At 40.7% G+C, this 24,956-nt stretch overlaps 1 protein-coding gene across 9 annotated transcripts in view; it reads right to left on the bottom strand.

The window, feature by feature from the left end:
- MFSD6 (major facilitator superfamily domain containing 6) overlaps positions 1 to 24,956 on the bottom strand; it is a 49,027-nt gene that overhangs the window by 8,853 nt on the left and 15,218 nt on the right. For 6 of the 9 annotated variants that reach the window (XM_057419905.1, XM_057419906.1, XM_057419908.1 and 3 more), the window contains exons 2-3: positions 9,925 to 11,519; positions 4,534 to 4,631 (exon numbers count right to left, since the gene is read on the bottom strand). In XM_057419905.1, the coding sequence (XP_057275888.1) occupies positions 4,534 to 4,631; positions 9,925 to 11,465 (1,639 nt within the window). In that variant the 5' untranslated portion in view covers positions 11,466 to 11,519. Of the gene's footprint in view, positions 1 to 4,533; positions 4,632 to 9,924; positions 11,520 to 19,822; positions 19,957 to 20,085; positions 20,184 to 20,273; positions 20,324 to 24,956 lie in introns of those variants that run through there. The other 3 variants (XM_057419903.1, XM_057419902.1, XM_057419900.1) reach the window with 3 other exon arrangements.

Here is a 24,956-nt window from a genome sequence, read left to right as displayed (position 1 = left end):
TAAGTCCTTTCCAACCCAAACCACTCTATGATTCCATGATTCTAGGGGGAAATGAGCTGTGCACAAATGACCCATGAATGATCATCATCAGCACACAGAAGCAGGCTTTAGACGGAGCCCTCATCTTTGAGCACCGGCTTGGTGGGGGTTTGTGGAGTATGGAGGACAGGACAGGAAAAGGCAGGGTTGTGGAGAAGTTGGAAAAGCAAAACAGTTTATTAGCTCATCACACACTGAATAAGCCTGAACTATTTTGCCACCCTCGGATTGAGTGGGAATACTTTTTTCTTATTTAAGTGGTATTAAAAATAGTCATCACAGCTTACCAATGCGTCAGCTCTACTGCCTCAGTTTAAAAGAACATTGACACCACTGATGATTCAGTCAACATGTTTCTGTCCTCTACATTTGACTTATTAATGAATAGTTGGACACTTAGTAATTAATTAGCCATTGAGGCTGAAGACTGCTAAGAGCAAGAAAATACAGGATTTTGTAGCATACAGACTAGCTTGGATTTTGCTTAGGTGTAAAATGATAAATAGCACTGACTGGAATGGGTACAGGTCAGGTATAGCCATGTTACATATCCCTACATGTCCAATTTCATTCCAAAGCTAAATGAGAGTTTCTCAAGCTTTGGGTTTGTAAAGGCCACCTTTCACCTTTATACATTGCAGAGGTGGTTTTGGTAACAGCACATCACCTTGGTGAAAAATAAAAAGCTTACATCAGGATCAGAGCATTTTACCTTACCATTTACAGTTTAAGGCTTTAAAACTCAGACTTTCCAAGCAAAAAGCTCACAGTTTTAAAACTCACTGAATATCTACTTTTTTAAAATGCAGACCCGTGTATGCACTGAAAATAGCAACCAAGAACTGTCCCAATAACAAAGCAAAGCTAATCTCGTCTAATGTGTTTTTGTTTTAGAAAAGCTATCAATTAATGTAAAACATTCAGCTTTATCAACTATTAAAGAGTAAGTCCCGTTTTAAAGCCTTACAAATCAAAAACACACCAGAAATTATTTGAACCATGAAGCACAACACCCCTGTATTTGTTTGAAAACAAAAGCCCATAACTTAACCAACAGGTTCTCGGCTGTTTTCACCTTTACAAGGCAACCCAGACAGAACATAGTGCTCCCAGTTCCTCTGAAACCAAATCCATGCCAATTTTTACAACAACTTCTGTAAGAAGTCTGGTCTGGATTACTGCTAACCATGATTCTTTTAAGAAGTTGTGTACAATGTATATATTGTGACATCATTTGCAAAACCACTAACTGTCATTTCAACATCTGGACTATCATTCCAACAAACGGAACAACCCCAGGGTTATGCTTAGAATAACAATGTTTAGCAATGTTAGGATAATTTACATACAAACCAAGAGCTGAAGATTTAGGGAGCTAAATTTATTTCAGGAGAGATATATATCCTCATTACTGCCAGTTAAAGGCCCAAGCATTTTGCTCTCTAGGTATAACTGTGTTGCTGGTACATCAGTAGGAGTCACTTCGTAGAACAATACTTGTTTTGGAGTTTGCTGGATAACTGCCAAGTGAAAACAGCTAATTTTCAGGTTATCAATAAATTACAAAATCCCTGTTATGTAAATTGGTGAGCTAGCATAGCTGTTACCAGAGAATTTGGACCATTGCTTTGCAAGAATAAGTTGCAAGCTAACTAGTGGATCAAAACTTAATCTGTTAATTGCAAAATGAACAAGATTGCCTGTGTGTTTGCAGGTAGATATATATATATATATATATATATACACATTTTACCATTTCCCTATGAGGATGCCTAGACATTTTCAGCTATTAAAGATTCAGCCTAAGCTCTTCTTTTCATACACTGCATGTGCAAGTCGATGCAGCATACCTATTCAGAACTCTAAACTAAGAAGCAAGGTTAAATCTCCTCATTTACTCTTCTGACAGTGCAATGCACTTAAAAGAGTCCTCCCCGTTCCAGTTACAGACAGCAATTGTTCTCAATACAATCAACAGACGCAGTCTGGGGAGTTATCTTCCAGAACTCTCTCCATGCCCTTTAGCACAGCACATGGGGATAACCCTCATATTGCAGAAATATATTAAAAGAAAAGAAATTCTTTACAAAATTCAGCTGCAACTGAATTATGTACAAAATTCAGCTCAAACTTAAAACCCCTTCAGCTCACAGAACTGAAATTCACATGGAATTTGACAGCTTCCTGGGAAAAAGTTGTCTAAAAGAATAACAAGGACTTCACTAAGGGATTTAAAGGTCCTATCAACATGGTGCAGTCATGTGTCCCACATGGTATCCATGTGTTCTGCACAATCTATTCTTTCACTGTTTTTAAATACTTCTAACCCCTACACATGCAAAGGAGCTACAACTCCTACCGCCCTCTGTCAACAAACTCATTTAACAAAAACAAGAGCTTCTACCTCACCAAATTTCATTAAGGTTATACCTGTTATCCCTACTGACAGATTCAATGGATATGTGGGGAAAAAAGCAGAGCCCAAAGAAATAGGATTTGGTAACCACTGCAAAAGAAATAATGAATCAAGGAGAGATTAAAATCAGTAAAAGTGAGGAGAAGAAAAGAATAAAGCGGGGAGGGGGGAGTTAGCAGTACTTATAAAAAGATAAAATTCAATCTCCCATTCAGGAACAAATGAGTGAGATTACTGGAATGTAACAAACGTAGTGGCAGTTATTAGACACACAGTGTACTTATGGACTTCACGGACAGTAACAAACGATGATATAGAGGCAGGCTGAAAAGTGCACACAGAACGCAACACGGGGCTGGGGGAGAGTTCTATGTGTTTGTTTTAACTTTCTCATTTGCTGACTATAAACAACTGCAAATAGCAACAATAACTGAAGCATACATGATTCAGCAGTGGCTAGATAGAGTCTGGCAGACGAATTCATGATGAAGTATTATTTTGAAGGTCCTTAGCTTTTTCTTTAAATTACTCAAGATTATACCACGAAAGAAACCCAACCAAAACAGATCACTCACAGCCTTGCTGTAAAGGCAAACTTACATATTATGCAATTCATATTAAAATTTCAGGAGAATAAAAACAAGATTGAAAGCAAAAGAAACTTCTTTCTCAGTCATGACTTATAAGATGCTTCCAGGCACAAACTTAGTCTGTGTTGCCATAACACAGGTTTTTTTCCTGTGATTTCTGTTGAGGTATCTTTAAAACAGAATTCCCTAGAAGGCAATATCCAAAGCTCTGGATTAGTAATTTGTTCCCCCTAGATGTTTAAGCAGGCAAGAGTGTAACACATTCACATCCTTCAGGTTCTTTGCAACATTTTCATATTTTAACACTTGGTATGAATGATGAAGCAACTCAACAGCTTTGGCTTGTTTTTTTTTTTTTTTTTAAAACAAAATTCAGAAGCTTGCTGCTGTGGCAGTTTTAATACAACAAATTGGTTTTGTTAATCAGGGAGGTAAAGAGCTAGGACACAAACAGATCTTTTTCTATGCTTAGAGATTTACACAGTGTTCTCCAATGACATTTTATAGCTCAAGTTAAAATCTACCTTAAAAAGATTTCTGTAAATAGAGTGGAAAAAGTTAATGCAAATTCAAATTATGCATATAGAGGAATAAAACTTCTACGTATAACCTACAGAAAACAGTCCAGGTGGCGCTGCAGAAACCCAAACCCCTGGCTTTAACAAAGACAGTGCAATTATTTTTAAAGGCAGGAAAACATTTTCTGCACTTTAACTATTCTCTTGCAAGCTTATAAAACCAAATACTTCAGTATTCTTCAAATACCGAAGAAACAAAAAGTAAGAGAGTTTAGGTTTTTCCTGGTTTTGAAAAGTGATACCTACCACAAACAAAAAAATGCTGCAAAACCTAAGTTAGAACAATTTGTATTTTAACATCACAAAGGTCTTAGAGACTTCTGGGACAACATGACTTGAAAACAGGGCTCAATCTGCTTTTCACAGACCACACCTCTGTCCTCTTAATTAAATTAAATGGTATCTTAAAGAAGCTATACTAGCACAAAGCTATTGAAAGAAATTCCTCTCTAGCTATTCATAACAAACAATTCTGCAGTCTAAAGGTACTGATCGAACAATAACTATGAAAAACTACAAAGTATTTTAACGAAGACAGAATGACCCAGAGTCCTTTCAAGAGCCTTTTTGCATTTAATGAAGTTCACATTTTCCACCAAACAGGACTTGCAGTAGGCGTGTACCTGGGTCGTGCTTCTGTCTCTTTGTTTAGTTAAAGGGTGTGCTGGTCTCACGCAGTTCTGTTTGAATAAACAGAGAACTGCGCACAATCAGATGCAAAGCCACCCTTTTGACGTCAAGTATTTCCCAAGACAAACAGCGATGTTTTATGAACCTGTGTCTTCTGGAGCATTTGTGGTCAACAAAAATAGAGAAATACATGATTTTTACTTTATCACAGTTCACCTGAAAACAAGCTAAATGTAAGAACCTGATCTTATGTTGGAAGGGCATTATTGCACTGCCTTACCTTGAAGTACTTCCATTGGGAGAACAGTCCAAGCATTTTCCAGATAGGAGATGTAAATATATCGAGCTGTATTACAGGCAAGACCAATGTAAAGCACTCTGAAGGAAGTAAGGAAAAGAGAAGTCAGGATAGCTTGCACTTTCTTTTTTTTTTTTTAGTATGTTATAGCTTACTGCTTCAGAAGCTATTTGTACATGTACAAAACAGTTTGCCAGTCTAAAGCATATGATCAACGCAAAATACAGTCTAAGTCCTACAACCAAACACACACTCTCCTCTCGCCCACTCCAAATGTATTCAAACTAAGGCTAAAGAGTCTCTTCAAAATCCTAATGGGGAAAAAAAAAAAAAAGATTAGAAATAAAAAAATTCAAAGGGACAGCAAATTCACTGACCCTTTACACTGTGTAGTTCTATCATGCTCTACTCTGGATTGTATCTCAGAGAAACCATTTCTAAGCACATACAACATCCCTTCCAAACAATCTTTTAATCATTCAGGGATTCATTCTACCACTTTAATGTAAGCCTGGTGCAGGTTTGTATTAGATGAATTAATTTTACCCCAATTAATGTAAGTTTATAGTCCCAGTATCTGCAAACTGCTCAGAACTACTCTAAAAACACATCCCACAGAAGCAATATGGTTTATAACAACATGCCTCAGGATGATCCTGTTGAAAAGCAGCAGATGCTGCATCTCAAAATGAAGAGGAAAAAGAAGCTCTTGTAACAGTTTTCAAACAATGAAACACAAAGACTATTTGTGCAGTGCATTTCCCACTGCATGTTTAACCTGATTACTTTTCCCTTCTGTTCTCAGATTCAGCTTAGCTTACCTCTAGGATGCTTACTCATCCAGCTACCTATCTCTTATTTTTAGATGGATCTTAGGAAAGAGCAACTTAATTCAAAACATGTTTTTGGCTTAAGAAAAGATGCTATTCCTAACTTTAAAGTTTCTTAAAGGTTGGTGTTTTGTTTTGGTTTTTTTTTTACAGGGACAAGGATAATTTATTATCCAAACATGGCTTCTTGGTTGACCCCTGGCTTTGCGCAAGTGAAATAAATGCAATTAAGGTGTAAGCACAGACACTGTGAAAGGGCAAGGTTTGTGTTGCCTTTTTAATTATTCTGCAAAAGCAGAGTGAGATTTCATTAAGTGGTACATAGCCACTGAAAAATCTAGAGTGAGATGCAATCAAAAAGATGCAGCATCCTGTCAGCATCTGAGGCCTCAAAACATGTATGTTGACAGCTACAAAACCAGTACCATAGTTTTCATCATGTCATTGAGACCAAAAAGCATTCAGAGCTACGCATTTCACAACAACATAGATCTACAGTAGACAATTTGTTTTACTTTCAGCAAGTTGGGTAAGCTTGCAGGAAGCTCCCCCCACCCAAAAACATGCATCAGACCAAGCTGTGTTGCTTCCAGATACATGTGAGGTACATGAATAGCTGGTTTAAGCTGCTTTTAGGCAATGCAAGCCCAAGCATTCATTGAAGAAAACACGGGAAGCCATGAAAAAAATCATTATGATACAGTAAAGAGAAAAAACTTGTTCTTTGAGCCACACATCATAAATTTCATCTTCCCCTTTAATTAATGCCTTCTGCTAGTTCCTTTCATAGCCACAACTTGATGTAATTATTTACAATCACATTTCTTAAGTATATTAAGACACATTTGCCACAGAAGGTAAGCAAACATGCAAGGTTTGCAGGCTCCTTTCTTCATTCCCTTACCAGTATAGACCAGGGTGTTGCACACTCTTGGGAATACAAAAGAACTGCCATACCATATAATCGGTTTTCCCCATCAGCAGCACAGATGTGCCCAGAACTGTTTAGGACCAGTTCTTGCCAGCTTAATTTCACTTTTGCCTAGCAAAAACTTTGCCTGTGCCTCAATAAATTTCTTCCCACCTCAGCTATCCCCTGTCACAGCCAGGCCAGAGATGAAAAGAGGACTCCTGCTCCATAGCATCACCACTAACACACTCGGCTAGAAGGGCTTTTCTGTTATGTTAAACTTGCAGAATGATTTGGATTCAGAGTTACAGATGAGCAACTTAGCCAGGTTCTACCTTTTAATTTGTTAGAATATGTACAGAGTTTTAGGTAAATTGCAGTTTATGAAGATTTCTACAATTACAGTTTTGGAGTGGCACATCACACAAGAGCTTCTGTGTAGTTAGAGTTGTTTCAAAAATGTATTTATAATGATCACTTGGCCTCTTTATCAGAACTAAATGGAAAATGCAAACAGATGTTCCTTATGAACCTCATATTCAATATCCACAGAGACACCGTACTCAATTTACAGGTTAAGCCCTTAAAGCACTGAATCTATATTTATGTTAAGGAGAGTAAGCTGTTTACAGGCATTGCTACCAGTCTCTGCTTCCTATAAAAACTCACATGCTGGAATTGTGGTCAGACAAACACGTTCAAGCTTAACCTCAAGCAGGAAGTTATTTTCAGAGAGTAACATCATCTTCCTAAACTCGGTAGCAGTTTTGGGTGCTTCTACAGAGGATACCATTCAACAATGGTGTCTAAATATTAGACAGCTGGTTTTGTACACTTTTGCATCACAATATCCTCTCAAAGAACTTGTGACTTTCACCACACTTTCTGAGGATGTATTTAACTCTTTATTTTCTAACAAAACTCTACTCTGCCATCTCTCAAAAGGTGTCTGGAGCAGAGAAGGCAAAAATACCCTTCTAACATCTGCAATACTCCCCCCTGTACTATGACAGAACAGCTTTTGAGATGAACCCATCACTACCATTACTCCAGATTAATCTAGTGGCCTGCTAATATACACTGTTAAAAACACTAGCAGCATGTATAACATATACACACATGCCGTGCACATGTGGATGAACAGTAAAGCTAATGAAGCCAGAAATCAGGCATTTTAATCACCTCCTGTTTAGCATGGTCATGTTTAAAATGCTTGGACAATAATCTGAGTATTAGTTAAAAAAAAAAACAAAAAACTGAGTGAAAATAGAATAGGTTTCAAAACACTGTAAGGGTCCTATATGCCACCCCATACAAAGGTAGAAACAAAGTTTCACAAGTCAAGAAAAGGAAAACTGAACTTCTATCTGACAAGGGTGTAAGGCCTTCTTCTTGTAGTTCTACAAAGGACAGCCAATAGCATTTTTTCCTCCTACTGTGACAGCACCCGCAATTCTGATGCTCATGCCCTTCTCCAGAGAATTGGGACAGGAAGAAAAGATTGAATGATAATGTTCAAATAAATAATACAGAAAGACTGTCTATATCTAGGAGTCTTAACCCAGAACAAGGAAATTTTGAGCTATTATAGCTCAAAAAAATATATAAATATAGGAAAAAATATATAGTGCTATTCCCGAATACTTCTGGCTAAGATGGTCCCAAAGAGGATATATAGTTGGCTCTTATTAATGGAAGAATTAACATCTGTACTAAAAGGCAGCAGACACATATACAGAGCTATCAAAGAATATGAGCTATGAATTCCTGTACTTTCCTCTTTAAAAAAAGGTTGCCTGCTCTTGAACAAACTATACATTGAACACAGCTCAAAGAGTACAGGAAGGCAGGCAAACAGGAGACAGCTCATAAACTGTGATGACTAAATACAAGCAAGCATTAGGTAACATTAAAGTATGACTAATGTGCATTTCCCAGGTGCAGGTATAAAGAATCTTGTTTCACCGCAAATAGGAGCTAGTGTTTAAACAACTTAATCTTGATCCAGTCTTGTCTTCATAGGCTTAACAGTGCAAAGAAGAAGCAAAAAGAACAGGATTTAATCCTGCACATTATCTTTCTTTTCACTGGCCGATGCTCATGTCCCCTTTTGTTTCATCTTATTCAGAAGCCTACCATTCCTTTGGTTTTTCTTCTTTCTCTACTTGAAGCCTAAGCCTGAATTCTGTGCTATATACAGATACAATATACACAGAAAAAGCACACCCAAGCTATTTTTAGGTATCAAGACTGTGGTCTGTTCTCACCAGTCCTCCATCACCATATCCTTCCTCCAGCCTTTGCATGCAAGTTGTCACATATACTGATTATTGTCAAATTCAGAGATTAAAAGAGTGACTCAAAGTCAAGGGATACTCCTCAGTTCAGAGGAAGAAAGAAAGCATCTTTTAAGTAATCTCTCAAATTACCATGCTAAGCATCTCAAACATTTTTAGTAGAAGTCGAATCAAAAAATTCACCCGAGTAAAAAAAAAAAAGCAAACCTACAGAACAGAAAATGCACAAAAAGAACAGTGCAGAGAGCTTAAAAATACATCTCAGTGACTGTATGACTATAAACAGGGCCTTTGGAAAGGACATGATGCTAACAGCACAGAGCTCTGTGCTCAGTTGAACAGAGTACCTGAGTAAACATAAAACCACCCCTTTATGACTTCATTAACTCAGATTCCCCCCTGATCTTTTCTTAAAGAACAGTGAAGGGATTTAGAATATGCAAAATTAAGTCATTATGAGTTTAGCAGAAAACAACATACATTAAGTAACATGTTGGAAGAAGTCAGTTTCACTTACACAGGGCAAAAACTATGGGAGAAGCCCCACACAGCCATCTCCCTTCAAGAGCTGACACAAGCAGCTGCAAGGAACTGAACTGTAAGCGACACCACCAGGCTGCAACCTCATTCTGCCAACACCCAGAGACTGATCCACAGGACATGTGCACAGGAGGTGTGCTCCCCTCACTTCTTCATAGAATCATCCTCCTCTCAGGATGCAAGCGACACCCTTCCAGGCTACTGTGGGGCAAAGAACTGCCCTACAAGGAGAATCAAAGAATCACAGAATGATTGGGGTTGGAAAGGACCTTAAAAATCATCCAGTTCCAACCCCCCTGCTGTGGGCAGGGACACCTCACACTAGACTATGTCACTCAAGGCTCTGCCCAACCTGGCCTTGAACACCGCCAGGGATGAAGCATGCTAAAGCTGGCTAAAGCACGAGTTTTCCAAAACGCTGCTACTCACAGGTTAAAAAAAAGTTAAATTAACAGTATTTGTATGTCAAAACAGTCTTTGAGTGGGTGGCGATTCGCAAAGAACTCTTAACAGAGCTTTGCATCACTGAACTAGGATGTCTTCCGAACTGTCTGCAAAAGGTTACAGCGCCAGGCACAATGCACTACTAATGTGCAACTCAAACACAAAGGAAGCTTTTCAGGGCATTTTCAGCTCCTAAAATAACAATAAAAAACTGCATCAGGCAAGCTACATAACTGAGCAGGACTTGAAATTTTAAAATAAAAATCAGCTTACATTTCACTTTGTATTATAAGGCTAAGCCTGAAATTCAGCATCTTTTTGTATAGCTCTTTAATGATTGATAGCATCTTACCTGATATGACCAACCAGTTCAATCAATTTGTGGCTGAAGAAGTAGGCAGTCAGCTCAGACACATGACTGAGCACAGAACAAACTCCAAAGAGTGTGGTGGTACCATTCAGGTCTTCCAAGTGCCAGTACAGAAAGGTGAACACAAAGCCATATCCAAACCCCATGAACCATGCCACAAAGAGCACTGAGCCGTACTGGATACTACACAGCAGTTTTATTAGGTCCCAAAAACTGAATGACTGTGACTGGGTCATACTGGTAGGAGTGTTATCAGAGGACTCATTGGAGGCATTTCTGTCCACCTGTGAGATTTCTACCTCTTTTCTCTTACTTTCGTCTTGCTTGAAGTGCGCATAATGGAATCGAAACTGAGTGGCCACGATCAACGCCATTGTCATCAGAACACCAAAAACGATGAACACTATCCTGTAGTTCTTGTACTCAGGAGCTTTACATCCTTGACCTTCAATGCCAACTTCTGTATGAGTATAGTCAATGCCAATTCCCACAGAGAGCATGGCTAGCCCCCAGCCCAGAGAACCCCACATACGCTGCAATCCATACCGGTCCCTGTGTTTGCCAAGGTACTGCAGAGTTACAGTGTCCACAATAGTAACGGAGGAAGCACTGAAAAATTCTCCTATGATGACAACCAGCAGAATGAGTAGAAAGATGGCTTCTACTTCTTGTTGATCATAAATGAGCACAGCTTGGTCAGAAGGCATTGGCTTTGTGGTGACAGCAGCTGGCAGGGTACTCGGAGTCGTGTTCCCTGGTGAGACCGGGCTAGTGGTGCTGTTTTTCAAAGTCAGATGGGTACTGTTTTCCAAGACAAACTCCACATCATTGCTCTGTGTAGGTAACAGGAATGTTACTTCAGGATTAGCTGTTCCTGTTGTTTCCAAAGTGACTGGGCTGGAAGCGAGCAGGTCTCTCTTCCTACGAGCTTTTGGGGATGCAGTACTGGCTGTGGTTAGCAGAGAAGATGAGATGTTTTGCACAGATGTTGTGAAAAGGCTGCTTGCATTGGTGGGGTGTGCTGGGGGGAGGCCCCTTGGTATGCATCTTAAGGTGGCTGGTCTAACAAATCCAATCCCTAGGTTAAATAAAACCCAGCATAAAAGTGAAAACAGGAGGACAACCTTCCCTTTCTTGAAGCGATCTGCCACCACTCCCCAGAAGGGAGCACTGCAAAACTCAATAAAGTACCTGATGCCCACCAGAAGTCCACTCTGACTGGGTGACATACCCAGCTGCTTATAATATACAGGCAGCAAGGGGTAGAGGGAGCCATATGCAGAATAGAAGAAAAAATAGAAGACCTTTGAGATGAGGAGATCATTGTTTATTTTGACACAGTGCTTTTCTAACCAATCTAGCTCCTCATCCGGGACAGTGGTTGTCTCCGTTGAAGGGGACTCATTATGGGGTGGCAAATCTTGATCCTTGGAAATGCCATTGAAAGGATCAGCAAGCACATACTTCCTCTTCTGTTCCTCTTCGTCGTCGGTCAAAATGGCAACCTTATCATCAGCTGCCATGGTTTACCAAAAGCATCCAGTATCTGTATATTCTCTCAAGGAAGCAAGGCTACCCTGGGAACAAATGAAAGACAACGTGGTTAAGGTACCACACAGGAACTGACCTGCAATGACAGTCATCAAGGACAAAGCCAGCTTCTATTTTATAAGTGACATCCCTGAGCAATAAACGCACCATCGGGGTGTGGAAGGCCATTTGTCTAGACTAGTGGTACGTGATAGCATCAATAAAAATGTGGTTTACGACCAATTCTGTGAAGTTCTCCCAACAGCAGCTTTAATATTGTGCAGTAAGACATATTTCATGTTTAGGACAGGGAATAATTTATATATTCAAAGTTACTGTGGCAATTATGTGCTAGAATTTGCAAGTCTTTTCTTTCAAGCTGTCTTTTCTCCCCCAAGACTAACTGTTTTATTCCCAGTATTCCCTACTATACCAAAGGATAGCCAAGATTTTGTAATTAAGTAATGCAGCCACATATATATCTGTGTTTTTTAATTATCAAAACAAATTATTATCCAAAGCCTCATGACAGCTTTCAAAAGGTTCATCAACCTCCTCTTGAAACACAATTTCCTAAACGCTCCACAACTACAGCAGAAACTGGTAGAAGGCTTAAGCTTCTTGGCTGAATGGCAAGAGAGATGGGAATCAGGATAGGGCTTTAAGGTTAAAACAAGGAACTCTCAAAATTAGGATAACAACCTCAAAGGTATCAAAGACTCAGGAGCAATGAAACTAAAGGACTAAGTACAGACCCTATAATGACCTTTTCAAGCCCAAATCTGAAACTGAAGAAAGGTGGATTGGGAGGTAACTGCACTGTAGCTTCCCATATTTATCCTTTGCAGAAAACTGTAAGACTGGACAAGAAACAATTAAAAATACATTCACCACTACTTAGACTTTGATTTGACCAACTAGCTCTCTCATTTAAAAACAACAGACTAATAAGGTAAGCTACCTAACAGCAGCTTTCCTTTCAAGGAATACAAAGGAAAAGCTCTGCCAGCAGACTACCAGCTCAAAATCATTCTCTTAGGCAACTATTTCTTCTATATTAGTATCTGTAAATTTAACCTAGTATTAGCTCATATTCATTATGAGAAAGTTGAACATTTAGTTTCTTTTTGGTTTTGTTATCCCTTTGTGGTTTGGATTAGTGTTCCTATCACACAGGAACTTTTCCAAGGATCAAGGAAAAGAACATTATATTCCAAAAGAACCTGAGATTTCTCCAAGAGCATTCGAGTTAGGTTCAGGAATACCTTCTCCAGGAACTTCAAGTATTTTTTTTGCAGGTCTGCACTTTAGTTGCTTGAGAAACACTCCGGTGAAATTGCAGTCTTTCAAAACTCAACCGTAAACATAGTATCATCCCCTTAAAATTAGTCATGCACTGATATAGTCAGTGCCTTTAAATTAGCTATTATTCAGAATTAATTTAAATACTGACAATGGATTTGCAAACCAATGCAAAGCTATTAACACAAAAGAGACCCTAATGTTGACAAGCATGTCAATTTAACTGTTTCTTACTGATCCAACACATAGCAGCTGATATAACCAACTATGGATACTTCTGAAAGCAACAGTCCATTAAAATAATCAAAACCTTACAAAGTTCAGTGATAGACAAGTCTAAAAATACCACCATTAAAATCCCAAACACTCATGAGGTTTGTGTTCTTCAATTCTAAATGTAATTTCAATGGGATATTACCTATGAGGATCTCTGGTTTCACTTAGAGAGAAAAGGTTGCATAAAAATCTCAGAACCTTAAATATTCATGTATTCAAGTTCAGAAGTTAAAACAATGCCAGTACACACAGAAACTGCTTTTTTCTCCAGTTCCTTCAGAGACAATACAATTTTAAAAAGTATTTCAAGTATCAAAAGATTAGAAAAAGTCCTAATGAAGTTGTTAGAACAGTTCAATGTGAAACCACATTTTCTTGCTCTTACCTGCTACCATCAAAAGCCACATGAACCAAAACCCAGCAGCCGTCTAGTTAGCTCTAGCAATTTTTGATTCAGGCAGCCATTTCCACCTGACAGCTGGAAGGACTGTGGGGTTTTTTACTCATATATTTGCTCATTTTCCACTTCTATATCCATAAAACAAGTCCTTCTAACAAGTAAATCAATCAGTTATCATCTGTGCTTTTATTTTCTTTATCCCTTGCCTGCTTTCACAACAAAGACTCCAGAACTTGTGCAGGGCCCCACTTATGTCAAGGGGATGTAACTGTGTTTTCAGTGCTGTTCTTGTGTCCTAACAAAAACAGCATATGCTCATCTGTTTGCAGAACTTGCTTAGTAGCTGTATCAGAGCTTTACAGCATTTAATTGTGAAGAATAAATTTCCTTCCCTGTCCCCATTACGTGACAAGATAGAACTTGTATTTTAACCACCTGTGTATTAGGCCAACTTCTTTGTAACTGAACTTACCCTGAATTAAAAAACACAGCTATGTTCTTTATCCCTGTATATGACCTCCAAACCATCTGATTCCATATATAAATTATACTGAAGGTTTTTAGAGCAAATAGTATTCAATCTTTTCAAATTCCATTTCCTTTTTTCATTGTAATGGGGTTTCAATTTTGTACACTGTATGAATAGGAGGTATGTTAAAAGTTGTTATATTGCTCATCTTTAAACACTTCAGCTGCTGCATCTTCCTCCCTCCCTCCCTCCATAACGTGTATCTGCCCCAGCATCCGTCTTGTTCTAATCTGTTGTGAGCAAGGATTAATCCAAAAGATCCATCCTAGTATTTTGACTAGAACATCTTGGGTTAGAATGCTATGAAAAGTTTATTTCACAGGAATTCCAGTAAATATTTTCCTACCCTAAGAGTGTTTCATTGAATATTATTAATAACACAGAATATACTCTTCATAAATGTAACAGCATCAAGACTAGTAGAAGCCATATGGCATTCTTTAATGTTTTGATCACTAGTTTCTTTAGGAGTCAGGCTTTTGAAAGTGATTTTATTTAGCAACTTTTTAAAGACTAAAAATAAATGACTGAAAATGAGAAAAGCAAACTAGTGGTATTGTTATTGAAAAATCCACAGAAAAGTAATCTACAGGGCTTTCCTTATACTGGCAAAAACACCTATACCATTCAGGGACTGAACATGCAGCAAATCAAAGCAGAAGGAAAACCAATGTCCTTTTAAATGAGACTAGTTATCTACTGGTTATTTTAACCATAGCCTTCCAATACTGTATCTTCACTTTGCAAAACCTTTTTTCCAATCCACAAGACAACAGGAGGATAGAAGACAGCACTACCAGCAAGTTTAAAACGAACAACAGAGTATAAGCAAGGAAGAAAGGTTTAGACAGTAAACAGAACGGATTTCAGTGTGAAGACAGATTTTAACTCATCAAGGCAGAATGAAGCATGAAGTTTTGGTAGAGACCTGTTGATTGTCATCAGTTCAGCCAGGACAAGCAAGACCAGAGAGGCTGCAGAGTGGTAACATCACTCTGAAAAATAGGAGTAACAATTTTGAAGCTATCTTCCCTAAACTAGACAAGTACACACATACAACAAAGCCCTAAGAAGGAACTTCTTCAAAGATACTGAGAAAGCCCCTCAAAGGGCAAGAGAAAAGGAGTAGCAAGCGGACAGTGCAGCAGTTACACATCACAGGAAAGCATCTCAGTCCTTCAGCAGACAAGCAAGCTTTTGAACTCCCACAGGTTTACATTTCCAAACCAGTACAGAACTCACAACAGGGAACCAAGTCCTTGTTCCTGCACCATCCCATCACCCCTGACATGGCTACAGTGGAAAAAGTCTTCATTACAACCTGAACTGCCCACTTCCTCCCAGCCTATGACTCTACCAGCCCAGGAGCACAAGGCCCTTTGCTCAGAGCTGCCCAGAAAGCTTGGGGCCAATCTGGCTTTCTCAGGCCGAGGATTAATTCTGCAACATCACTCAGCCTCTCAGCAGCTCATGCACAAGTGCAGGCACTTCTCACATATAAAGAATATACTTTTCAACCACAAGACTATTCTTCCTTCAGGCTTTGCACAGATATGCAAATACTAGAATCCATTATTTTTCCTGATACTGACTGCTGTCACTTGGTTCACATCTTACCTCCAGCAAGTCAAAATACACTTTCAAACCCTTACATCAACACATCTTTTGTCCAACCATCTTCTGCTAACAGTTACAGCAACTTTCCTGCAGACTTGTACCTTTGAGCAACTATTTGATGAACAGAGGAAAAATCACGTGTCCCAAGGAATTCAGTGATGACAATGCAATGGTTATTTTAACAAGGCTCTTACACAGGTAGGTGGAAGGAGCAAGCACGGGTATTCTACATACAGTTAAGGATCTTCTTGGCATTCTTGGCTTTTTAATTTCTTAAACTGATCCTCATTTACTCTGGCTCTCTTAGGAATTAAGAGGATTTCAAGCTCAGAAAGGATAAAAAGCTAATCTGTTCAAGACAATCTGATGTTATGAGAAGTTAACTATAAAACGAAAGAAAATTATAATACGGAAAATACAGTAACTAAAACTCAGCTCTCCCCTTGGAGCCACTCTTCCCAAAACCTGGAGAAAAAAACCAAAGCATCTCAGAACACCTGCTTTGCACCACATCTCAGGAAAGAAAATAAAGCTAATGAACAGATCAGAGTGGGTCAGAAAATCCCTAAACCTCTCAGGGAAAACATCATGGCATTAAAACTTCACTCGCATTCCAGCAGAAAGTTAGATTTGAGGGGAAGGAACACTGCTGCTTTTAAACAAAGTTTAACTCAGCATAAATGTTCCATTCATTAGGATTTGAGGACTGAAGTACAATTAAAAGTCACAAAGCAGAGCCTCAAAATCAGGCTTTGGATATATAATGAATGTAAAAAAAACCAAACCAACCCACCAACCAACCAACCAAAACCAAAACAAACAAAACAACCCACGACAGTTAATCAGAAGACAGTGAGAATGATCAAAAGTAGCTTAACACATCAAATCCCTAGAAAAATCTCTGTAGATTTTTATTTATACAGTCTCAGAATACATACTCTACGAATAGAATTTCAAACCAGGAATCATTAGTTGATCTCTGAAGCAACATGCACCTGTAAAAACAGAGCGGACTAGCTTGCTGTTTGCACTGTGTGGGTAAATCAATGCCACCCAACATGGCATCACATCTTATTTTTCCCTCTCAGATTTTCACAGATTAGCAAAGTTGATGTTGTAGCCAGCACAAGAAATTTTCATGCTAAGAGTTTTAAATCTGCTCATAGGAAACATGTTTCTTGAATAACCTTTTTTCTAAAGTCACTAATTATTGTTTGATTCAGAATAGGTCTGTGCTAGAGAAGCAGACTTAAAAACTCTCCATCTTCTAAAGAAAGCTCACCTCACTCATCCCCCAGCTGGTGCAACTGCCACAAGTGCATCCATCATATTGCTCATGCACAGTATCTCCTCCTCAGCCCCCTTGTCTCATTAATCTAAACTACAAAACCTTTGGATCAAAGACTTTCTGCTACAGGATCTGTGCAGCATCTCTCAGAATTAAGCCCTGCATCTAGCAAGCCTGCAAGGCATTGCTGTAACAAACATGAATAATAGACCATGTTTTCCTTTTCTAAGGAGGTTTCACCCCTAAGGAGCAGCCCAGCACTGTCACCTGCATCCATGCCAAAAAGGAGGAGGATTTTATGCAAACAACTTACTTCATGACAGAGAAGTACATAGGCTTAATTTACTCTTGCATAATGTTCCCAAACCTCTCCCATGTAGCTCAACCTCCAAGCAGAGCCCTTGGAAGAGTTGTCCCCTGCCAAGCCCTATGACCAACTCACACAGGCTGACCCACCTGCCCCACATCACCATCCCCTGCTCTCTAAAGGTGTGCAGTCCTCCTGTGAGGCCCCTGCACTGACACCTTGCTCTGAATTTATAAAATCAGGAATAAATTACATTTAGTGAATTAACTCAGTGCTGGGAAATACATTTCTTTCAAGTCTGAAGTGAAATACTAGTGCTGTAACATTAACCACCACAATTAGGGCTTCCATGAAGTGAAACCACCTCGTTCTAAACCACTTAACTCAAAATGGCTTTATTTTGTGTTGCTGACATGCACTCACTTGATGTGTTGGTCGATAGGCTTTTCTACTTAATTCAATTTGCATGTAAAACCCCACATACTTTGACACATTTAGTCAACTAGATTGAGAAACGACAGTATGTCTGAAATATGTCAAGATCAAGTTTATAATAGGTTTAATGCACTTTATGATAGGTCTGAAGTTGCTAAGTTGATACAACAGTGCTTAACATTAACATTAAAGATGACAAGAACACTATCAGATCCTCATCTGCTAGCGAAAAAGCATTAAACTCACATTTTAGGACTCCTGCTTTCCAATTATGTTTTCTACCAAATATGTTCAAGTTAAGGTGTCCTAGCAGACTCTATTCCTGAATCAGCTTGTCAGCATTAGACTCCATCTTTTTAGCCAGTTTTTAATTTACCAAAGACATACCTACACCACCGAGGTTTACACTTCAGTAGTGACAGCAAACAAGCGTGCTTTCAACTACAGGCCAGGAAAACACCCAGGGTCAGGCCCGCAGGGCTCCAGAAGCAAAGCTGCTGCTAGCGCTGAGGAGGGAGGCAGGCACCGGCTGCACCACGGCCAGAGCCTGGCTGCAGCAGGAGCAGCAGGGCTGTGCCAGCTCCGAGCAAACCCAGCCGTGGGGCAAACCCATGGTGCTGGGGCTGGGCTGTGTCACGCATCACCCGTCACACTCTCCCGCACTGCTGTATACACTTGGGCCCATGGTGCTGTAACGAAGACTACGATGAATGTTAGGTTGTATTTAAGTTGTGCCCTTGCACCAGCTACATAAGTGATCCACCACAGCTTCCTCACTTCATTAGCCCCTCACTTCATCAGCTTTTGCTCTCATAGTCTCACTTCACCTGTTTGAATACTTTTGTTGAAATCTGTTTAGGATTTTTACTATGTTTATGACTGCTATCATGAGCACCATCCTTAAAAAGACAATTGTTTCCTCTTCCCCTATTTCCTACTGGGTCTCCAGAGAATACAAACAATAAATTTCATTTTTGTCCGCTATTAATAACCAGGGAAACAAATACAAAAAAAAAAAATAACCAAGCTGGAAAACTAGCATTTTACAATCTTTTCCCTTGGGTATTACTAAATACAGTGGACAACTAGACCCTGTGTATCTCAGTAATGTAATGAATGTTTGGGCAAGTTCTGACTGAGATACTTCACTATTATGTTCGTACAGCCACTCTTCGTTAAACTACGAGTTCATCACTCTTCAACGCTGTACTTCTCATTAACACAGCATTTTAAAAGAGCCTGTTGTTAAAACTTTAGAGCTGCTGACCAAACATGGGCTTTAAACTCCATCTAACTTAGGATCTAACAGGCATCCATAACACCTATGGTACCTCCAGCACCAGTTCCTTAAACAAGCATCTGTTCCTATGCTTGTTTTAATAAGCAAAGGAGCAGCTGACAACCTGCTTACTAAAAAACATCGTACTTTAAGGATTTAAGGGTTCAGAAACAGAGTGACAGCCACACGTAACACTACAGCTAGATATTAGCAGCACGGACAAGCACAGCGACACCAGTTCCCATGGGACACTGCCCAGACCGCGGCCACCGGCGGGGATGGAGGTCACACAGGCGGGCACGGGACATTCGGCTTCGGATTACCGCAGGTACGGTGGTAACGCCTCACCACAACGCTGAGCTCCGATGATGAGGGCCGGCACCCTAATGAGGTCACTGCTTAGCCACAGCTAACGCGGAGGACCTCAACAAGGGCGAAGCAGCCCACGCCGACCCCCCAGCTCAGCTGAGGAGCAGGTGATCGGCCTCGGCGCGGCGCAGGCAACACCTCGGGAAGGAAGCGCTGAACGCAGCAGCCGTTACGGTGGGAAGGAAAAGGCTGAAACCAGGGCCCAACGGCAGCATCCTGGGCGGCTGCTGGACAAGGCCCGTCACTCCAACGGGGAGGAAGCCGCAGCCGGGTCACAGATTAGGAGAGGAACGGCCTCACCGGCCCGGCTCCCACCGACAGCGCTGAAATGCGCCACAGCCGGCCCGCCAGCCGCCTCGGCCACCGGCAACCCCGCGGCGCAGCGCGGCCCGCAGCAACCCCTGGGTCGGTACCCGCCGGCCCGCGGCCAGGCCCGCCCGCTGCCAGCGCTCAGCGGAGCGCGGTCAAGGGAAGCGGCGGCGACCGGGCTACCGCGGGCCTGGCTGCCGGCCCAGCCCCCTGCGCACCGCGGAGCCCCGCTGACTCACCTCGCCCGGGGGCGGCTCCGGGGGGGGCGCGCAGCTGAGAGCATCGCAGCCCCCGCCCGTCGCCGCCTCCTGCCGCCGCGGCTGCTGGGGGCGGTGCTTCCGCGCACCCTCCACCGCCCGCCCCCCCCCCGCCGGGCCCAGCCGCCGAGCAGAGACGCTGAGGGAAGGAATGGAGCTGGCACCTGCCCGCCCCGTGCCGCCGCCGCGCTCCCCAAGGGCGGACGGGGCTCCGAGCAGGACGGGGCGGCAGTCCGTTTACTTACGTGCTCTGCTGAAGCTGTGGATGGTAGGTATGCACCTCCGCTGGGCCACGGGCTGTGCGTCTGGCTTAAGAATAGGGTTTGGGGAGCGTTCGTGGACTCTAAACAACCAAATAACTCAACAGTCATAGTGCTTCCTGCGCCTGCGAAGTTCCAAACACGTATTGCAGCACAAGGAATTAAATTATTACCTGTAGTGCCTGCCGCAGCCACTCGCATCATCCCTTCAGCATCATCATTTCTGGAATTTCTGGAATTATATACGAATTAAATTGCGTAAATGCTTAACAACATAAACGTACCCACCTCCCCCCCCACCTCCCCAAGCCCCCCGCACTAAGTATTGAGGCAAAAAAACGAAGGCAGGGAGAATAACTTCCTGAGCGACAACTGAGCCGTGTTAAGCTAAGGGAGGGCAGTAATCAAGGCAGAAAGTGAAAGGCTGGTTTAGGATGTGGGGTGTTTATCAGCCCTCAACTGACCCGGAGGCAGTGGAGTTGTCTGAGGACTAAAGAGCTGGGGTGAGGGTGCTCTGTACACAGGAGCTCGCACTGGGCTGCAGTCCAAGCAGAGTCAGTAACACAAGCAGCCTCCATGGGCTATCCCTCTCCGAAGCACACACGGGCTGTCTCTGCCCAGGACACTGACATTAACTGGGTATCACAGGACAAACACATTGCTTACATCTTCTGATATGTACCTCCCTTTTCTGAGGGAGGATCCTTCATTTCTCAAGAAAAAAAAAAAAAAAGGCATTATTTTATCCAAGGGAAGAAATTAAGAATACAAGTTTGCATAATTGAGGACAGAGAAGAATGGGAGCACCATGGGTGTTTGACCCATTTACTTTGAGTCCTCATAGAAGTGGTAGAGACACCAGTGCATGTGGAAGGCTGTGCTCTCTTAAGGTCATTCCCCTGCCATGCTAAGGTACTAATGCAGTGTGATCTGTGTATGTGGATATGAAGGCTATTGAGGTCACTGTCATCTCCTACAGTAAAGGCTGCTCCTGGAGGCAGTAGGAGACAAAAGATACGGGAGGTAACCTGGGTGGGAGAAGGCTTGTTTATCATCTGTCTCTGGAAGGATTTTCAACAGTCTTCATCTTTCAGAATATCCCCTATGAGTAGTTCACCACAGACAAAAACCACGTCTGAGACCAGGAGTGCAGGCCTCCAGTCATCTTGCTGAATTAAGAGATAGAGAACTACCAGCTCATATACTGTGGGGTTAATTACAAAATATCACTGTAATAAACCAGATGTCAGCTCCACATAAAATGATTTAATCTGGATGGAGACTTTCTGGCAAATGACTACAAATGCTTTTAGAGAGAACATCTATTTCAAATCATTTCCAGTCACTGTTTGTGAACTGAAAAGAGAAAGCTGATCTTTGTAGTCACAGACTACATTTACTGCAGCCATAAAAGCAGTCTTTCCCTAAACTGTGGTAACTCAACATTGCCCACCACACACACACTAAGAATGTGACCATGTTCTGAAGCTTTGCTTGTAGTTCCTTTTCTTGGAGCTGTGTTTTTGAGAAGCTACACCTTGATCATTCCCCTTCCTTCTACTTGGTTTCATTGGTGCCAGGGATATCCCCTAAACAAACAAACAAATAAATGCTTTCTGAATAGAGGAATCATGACAAAACATGTAAAAAAAAATTCTTTGCAGGCTGTTACATAACCTGGTATGTGAACAAAAGGGTTGCAGCTGAGGACCAAAATACAGAATATGACTAATACAGAGTAATTTACAATGTTTTCTTTGCCCAAGGTAAGAAATTGAGAGAAAACTGCAAGTTTGCATAACTGAGGCAGACAGAGAGGAATGGGGGTACAATGGCATGTATAAATATGTATATGTATCTCTTTATCTATATACATAAATGGTTTCTTAGTGAGTTTAAAAGCCAAATCCAGTACCAAGCGAGTTTGCTGACATGGCTAAGCCTGGGGCCCATGGCCAGCAATCAGTGTGAGGTAACCCCTGCAAAAAGCCTCTTCCAGTGAGGCTCTGTGTGAAGATATGGATTACAGCCTGTTAGGCTTGCTCAGGAACTTCTTTTGCTGTTCTTGTAGCTATGAAAATGAGGATTAGCAAAAATGGAGAAACTGTAGCACTGCATACAAACTGTCCGAATGTATCCTTATCACAAAGAGTTACACATTTATAGCCAAAGCAGTGTTCAGAGAAAGGAAATGTAATTGTACCCTACTTAAAGTACAAAGTTTTCTGTTAAAGCAGTTGCTAGTGTAAAACATTGTAGAAAATAAAAATCTGAGTCAGGTGTAAAATCTATTTAAATTTAATTAAAAGATCTCTTCTTTTCAAAAGGCCTCTGAATCACAGTTAATGTGATACATCAATGTGATATACCAAACAACAATCTCTCTCTTAGCTAATACAGTGACACTAATAAATATGTACCCAACCACTGCATATTAGAATATTCAGAAATAATACTTTATAAAATAACCAGAATTCACACATATACATGCCATATAATGAACTCTATACTACAAACCCACACTGGGTTAAACTTGCCCATGAAATGGAAAGAATGCTTGTGGATTTCTGTGGGCTTTTGGTTCAATGCGTATGTCACTTTGTAAAGATTTCAATTTATGTGTCCTACATCACTTCACCATCTATCATGGTGAGAATACTTGTAAAAAGGAGTTACAAATGCTTCACTACTTAAAAAAGAAACAAACGAAATTAATGTCTAAAAGAAAGCCCCAAATAAACTGAAAAATTTAAAGCAGTTATCTTTGAAAAGTATGTAAAATTCCACATTAAATAAAATTAAAATAAACAAACCTGCCCATTACTAACCATGGTAGATTTTGCTTGAAAAGACTCAGTGGAAAATAAATACAGCATAACACACAAACTTCCATGGAAAAACATCTGGTATGTTATATGCATGAGATACGCATCTTGTGCATCTGGTATTTTCCAGTAATGATAAAGATGAAGTATCTGAGCCCCATCTTATGGAAATGGTTTCTAGAGGCTTAAATTTTAGTGTACATAAAAACTAACTGGTTTCTTTCATAAGCTAGAACTGTACTTTGAAATCGAGAATTTCTGGCTGGCACAAAATACTCTACTGTCCTTCGGCAGCTTTTAACTCTGAGCTCTAAAAAAAACCCACTTACATCAGCCAGATTAGAAAGATAAGTTGAAGGTGAGATTTGTGCTGGCAGGACTTGCTCTAGAGTACAATGAAAACATCAGAAAAGCCTTCATTACCTTCAGACCTTTAATATATTTTTTAATATATTTTGCATAGCATGAACTACTTTTTTTTAGTCAGTCCTTTGCTAGGAGAGGTACTGCATTAAGGCAACTATGGTATTTGTTTCTTCCTCTTTAAGAAGTTCTTCATAACACAGTTCATACTTATCCCAGCATAAATCTGGGAAGAAGTCAAGTCTTCTTGTTCCTCAAGCTATGAAGAATAAAGTGGCTTTTCCCTACTGTTTCAGACACTAAACTATATTACCAGTAAAAGTCCCAACAGAGGAACTGAGAAATAGTCATCCAGTGAATCAGCAAATCATACCCAGCTGCAAGCAATGTTAATGGTAGCCAAGGACAAAATATTCACAACCAGTAAGACAACAAGCTACCATTGCAGTGGTCTGTCTGGTTTGGCAGGGAAGCAGAGGATTCTTTTCCTTTGATTTTTAATCTATCACTTTCAGCAGGATTACATTCATTAGCAAAGAGAAGGCAAAGCAATGCACAAAGCCAAATACTAGTTACAGAAACTGCATTTACTTTGACTGTGTTTACTGTGTGTATGTACGCATACATTTTCCTACAGGTTAGGTTCTTCCCCACCCCCCCCAAGTTAGATTTATGTCTGCATAGTATCTGCTTATAGGGTAGTCAACCTTTCCTCACCCCAAGAACCTTTGAACCTACTAGCAGGTATCAAAATTTGATGTGTGGTGACAGTCTCGCAAATATTAAATTACTATACGGTTGTGTGAACATCAGAGACTGACAAAAGAAAAGAAATGCAAGACAGTGCCCTCCACAGGAAGAAAGCGCATGGCATGAACTCCACAGCCGGCTTCCGTTTGTCCAGTTAATCACTGGCCGTGATTCACTGAACTGCGTGAGCCGCAGTTCAGTTACCCTGTGGTGTCCCTGCCCCTGGCAGGGGGGTTGGAACTAGATGGTCTTAAGGTTCTTTCCAACCCTAACTATTCTATGGTTTTATGAAGAACTGGGGGTCAGGTGAGATAACTGAAGGGAAAAGAGAAGAGACGGCCAAAGCTTTTAAAGTGGTGGAGACAAGGGAACAGATCTAGAAGTATAATAACCATAGGAAATCAAGCTTCAATAGTTTTGCTGTCCACACAGCAGATTGGTTCCATTGGGCTGCTGCTAACATTGGTGCCATCAAATATATGCAAAATCATGATGACTTTGATCCTGTCATAAGCTCCACTGCTACAGAAAGTGCAGAGCTCCACTGACTCTGTAGTCCAGGGAGGAACTAGAGACAATTTATGCAACACAGCTACTGAACCTACAATGAATTCTGCTCTGGCCTGTCTTCATGGAGGGAGGGAAGCTTAACTGGCTACAGCTTTGAAATAGATCTGCTTAGACCTTCTGTTATAGAGAGGTCCCAGAAAAGACCAAACTTAAACAATGAACAGAGACTTTATTCTAAATAAACACCAGAAAACTTAAGTTTAAAAAATCCAAAATTACTAGGGCAAGTAGATTAGTTAAAAACATGACATACATCTACCTCCTCTGCCCCTGATGTCTTGGCAGGATGGGTCCTTACTTCCACACTTGGCCTCAATAACACATGTACATGCCTTCTCCATTGCATTG

The sequence above is a fragment of the Pezoporus wallicus genome, unplaced genomic scaffold, assembly GCF_028554395.1.
Source record: "Pezoporus wallicus isolate ANWC-B61680 ecotype Strahan unplaced genomic scaffold, APGP_CSIRO_Pwel_v1 contig_4710, whole genome shotgun sequence".
In the NCBI taxonomy this organism is placed as follows: domain Eukaryota; kingdom Metazoa; phylum Chordata; class Aves; order Psittaciformes; family Psittacidae; genus Pezoporus; species Pezoporus wallicus.
The sequence above is the reverse complement of the archived record's forward strand: the minus strand, read 5'-3'. Positions and strand labels throughout refer to the sequence as shown.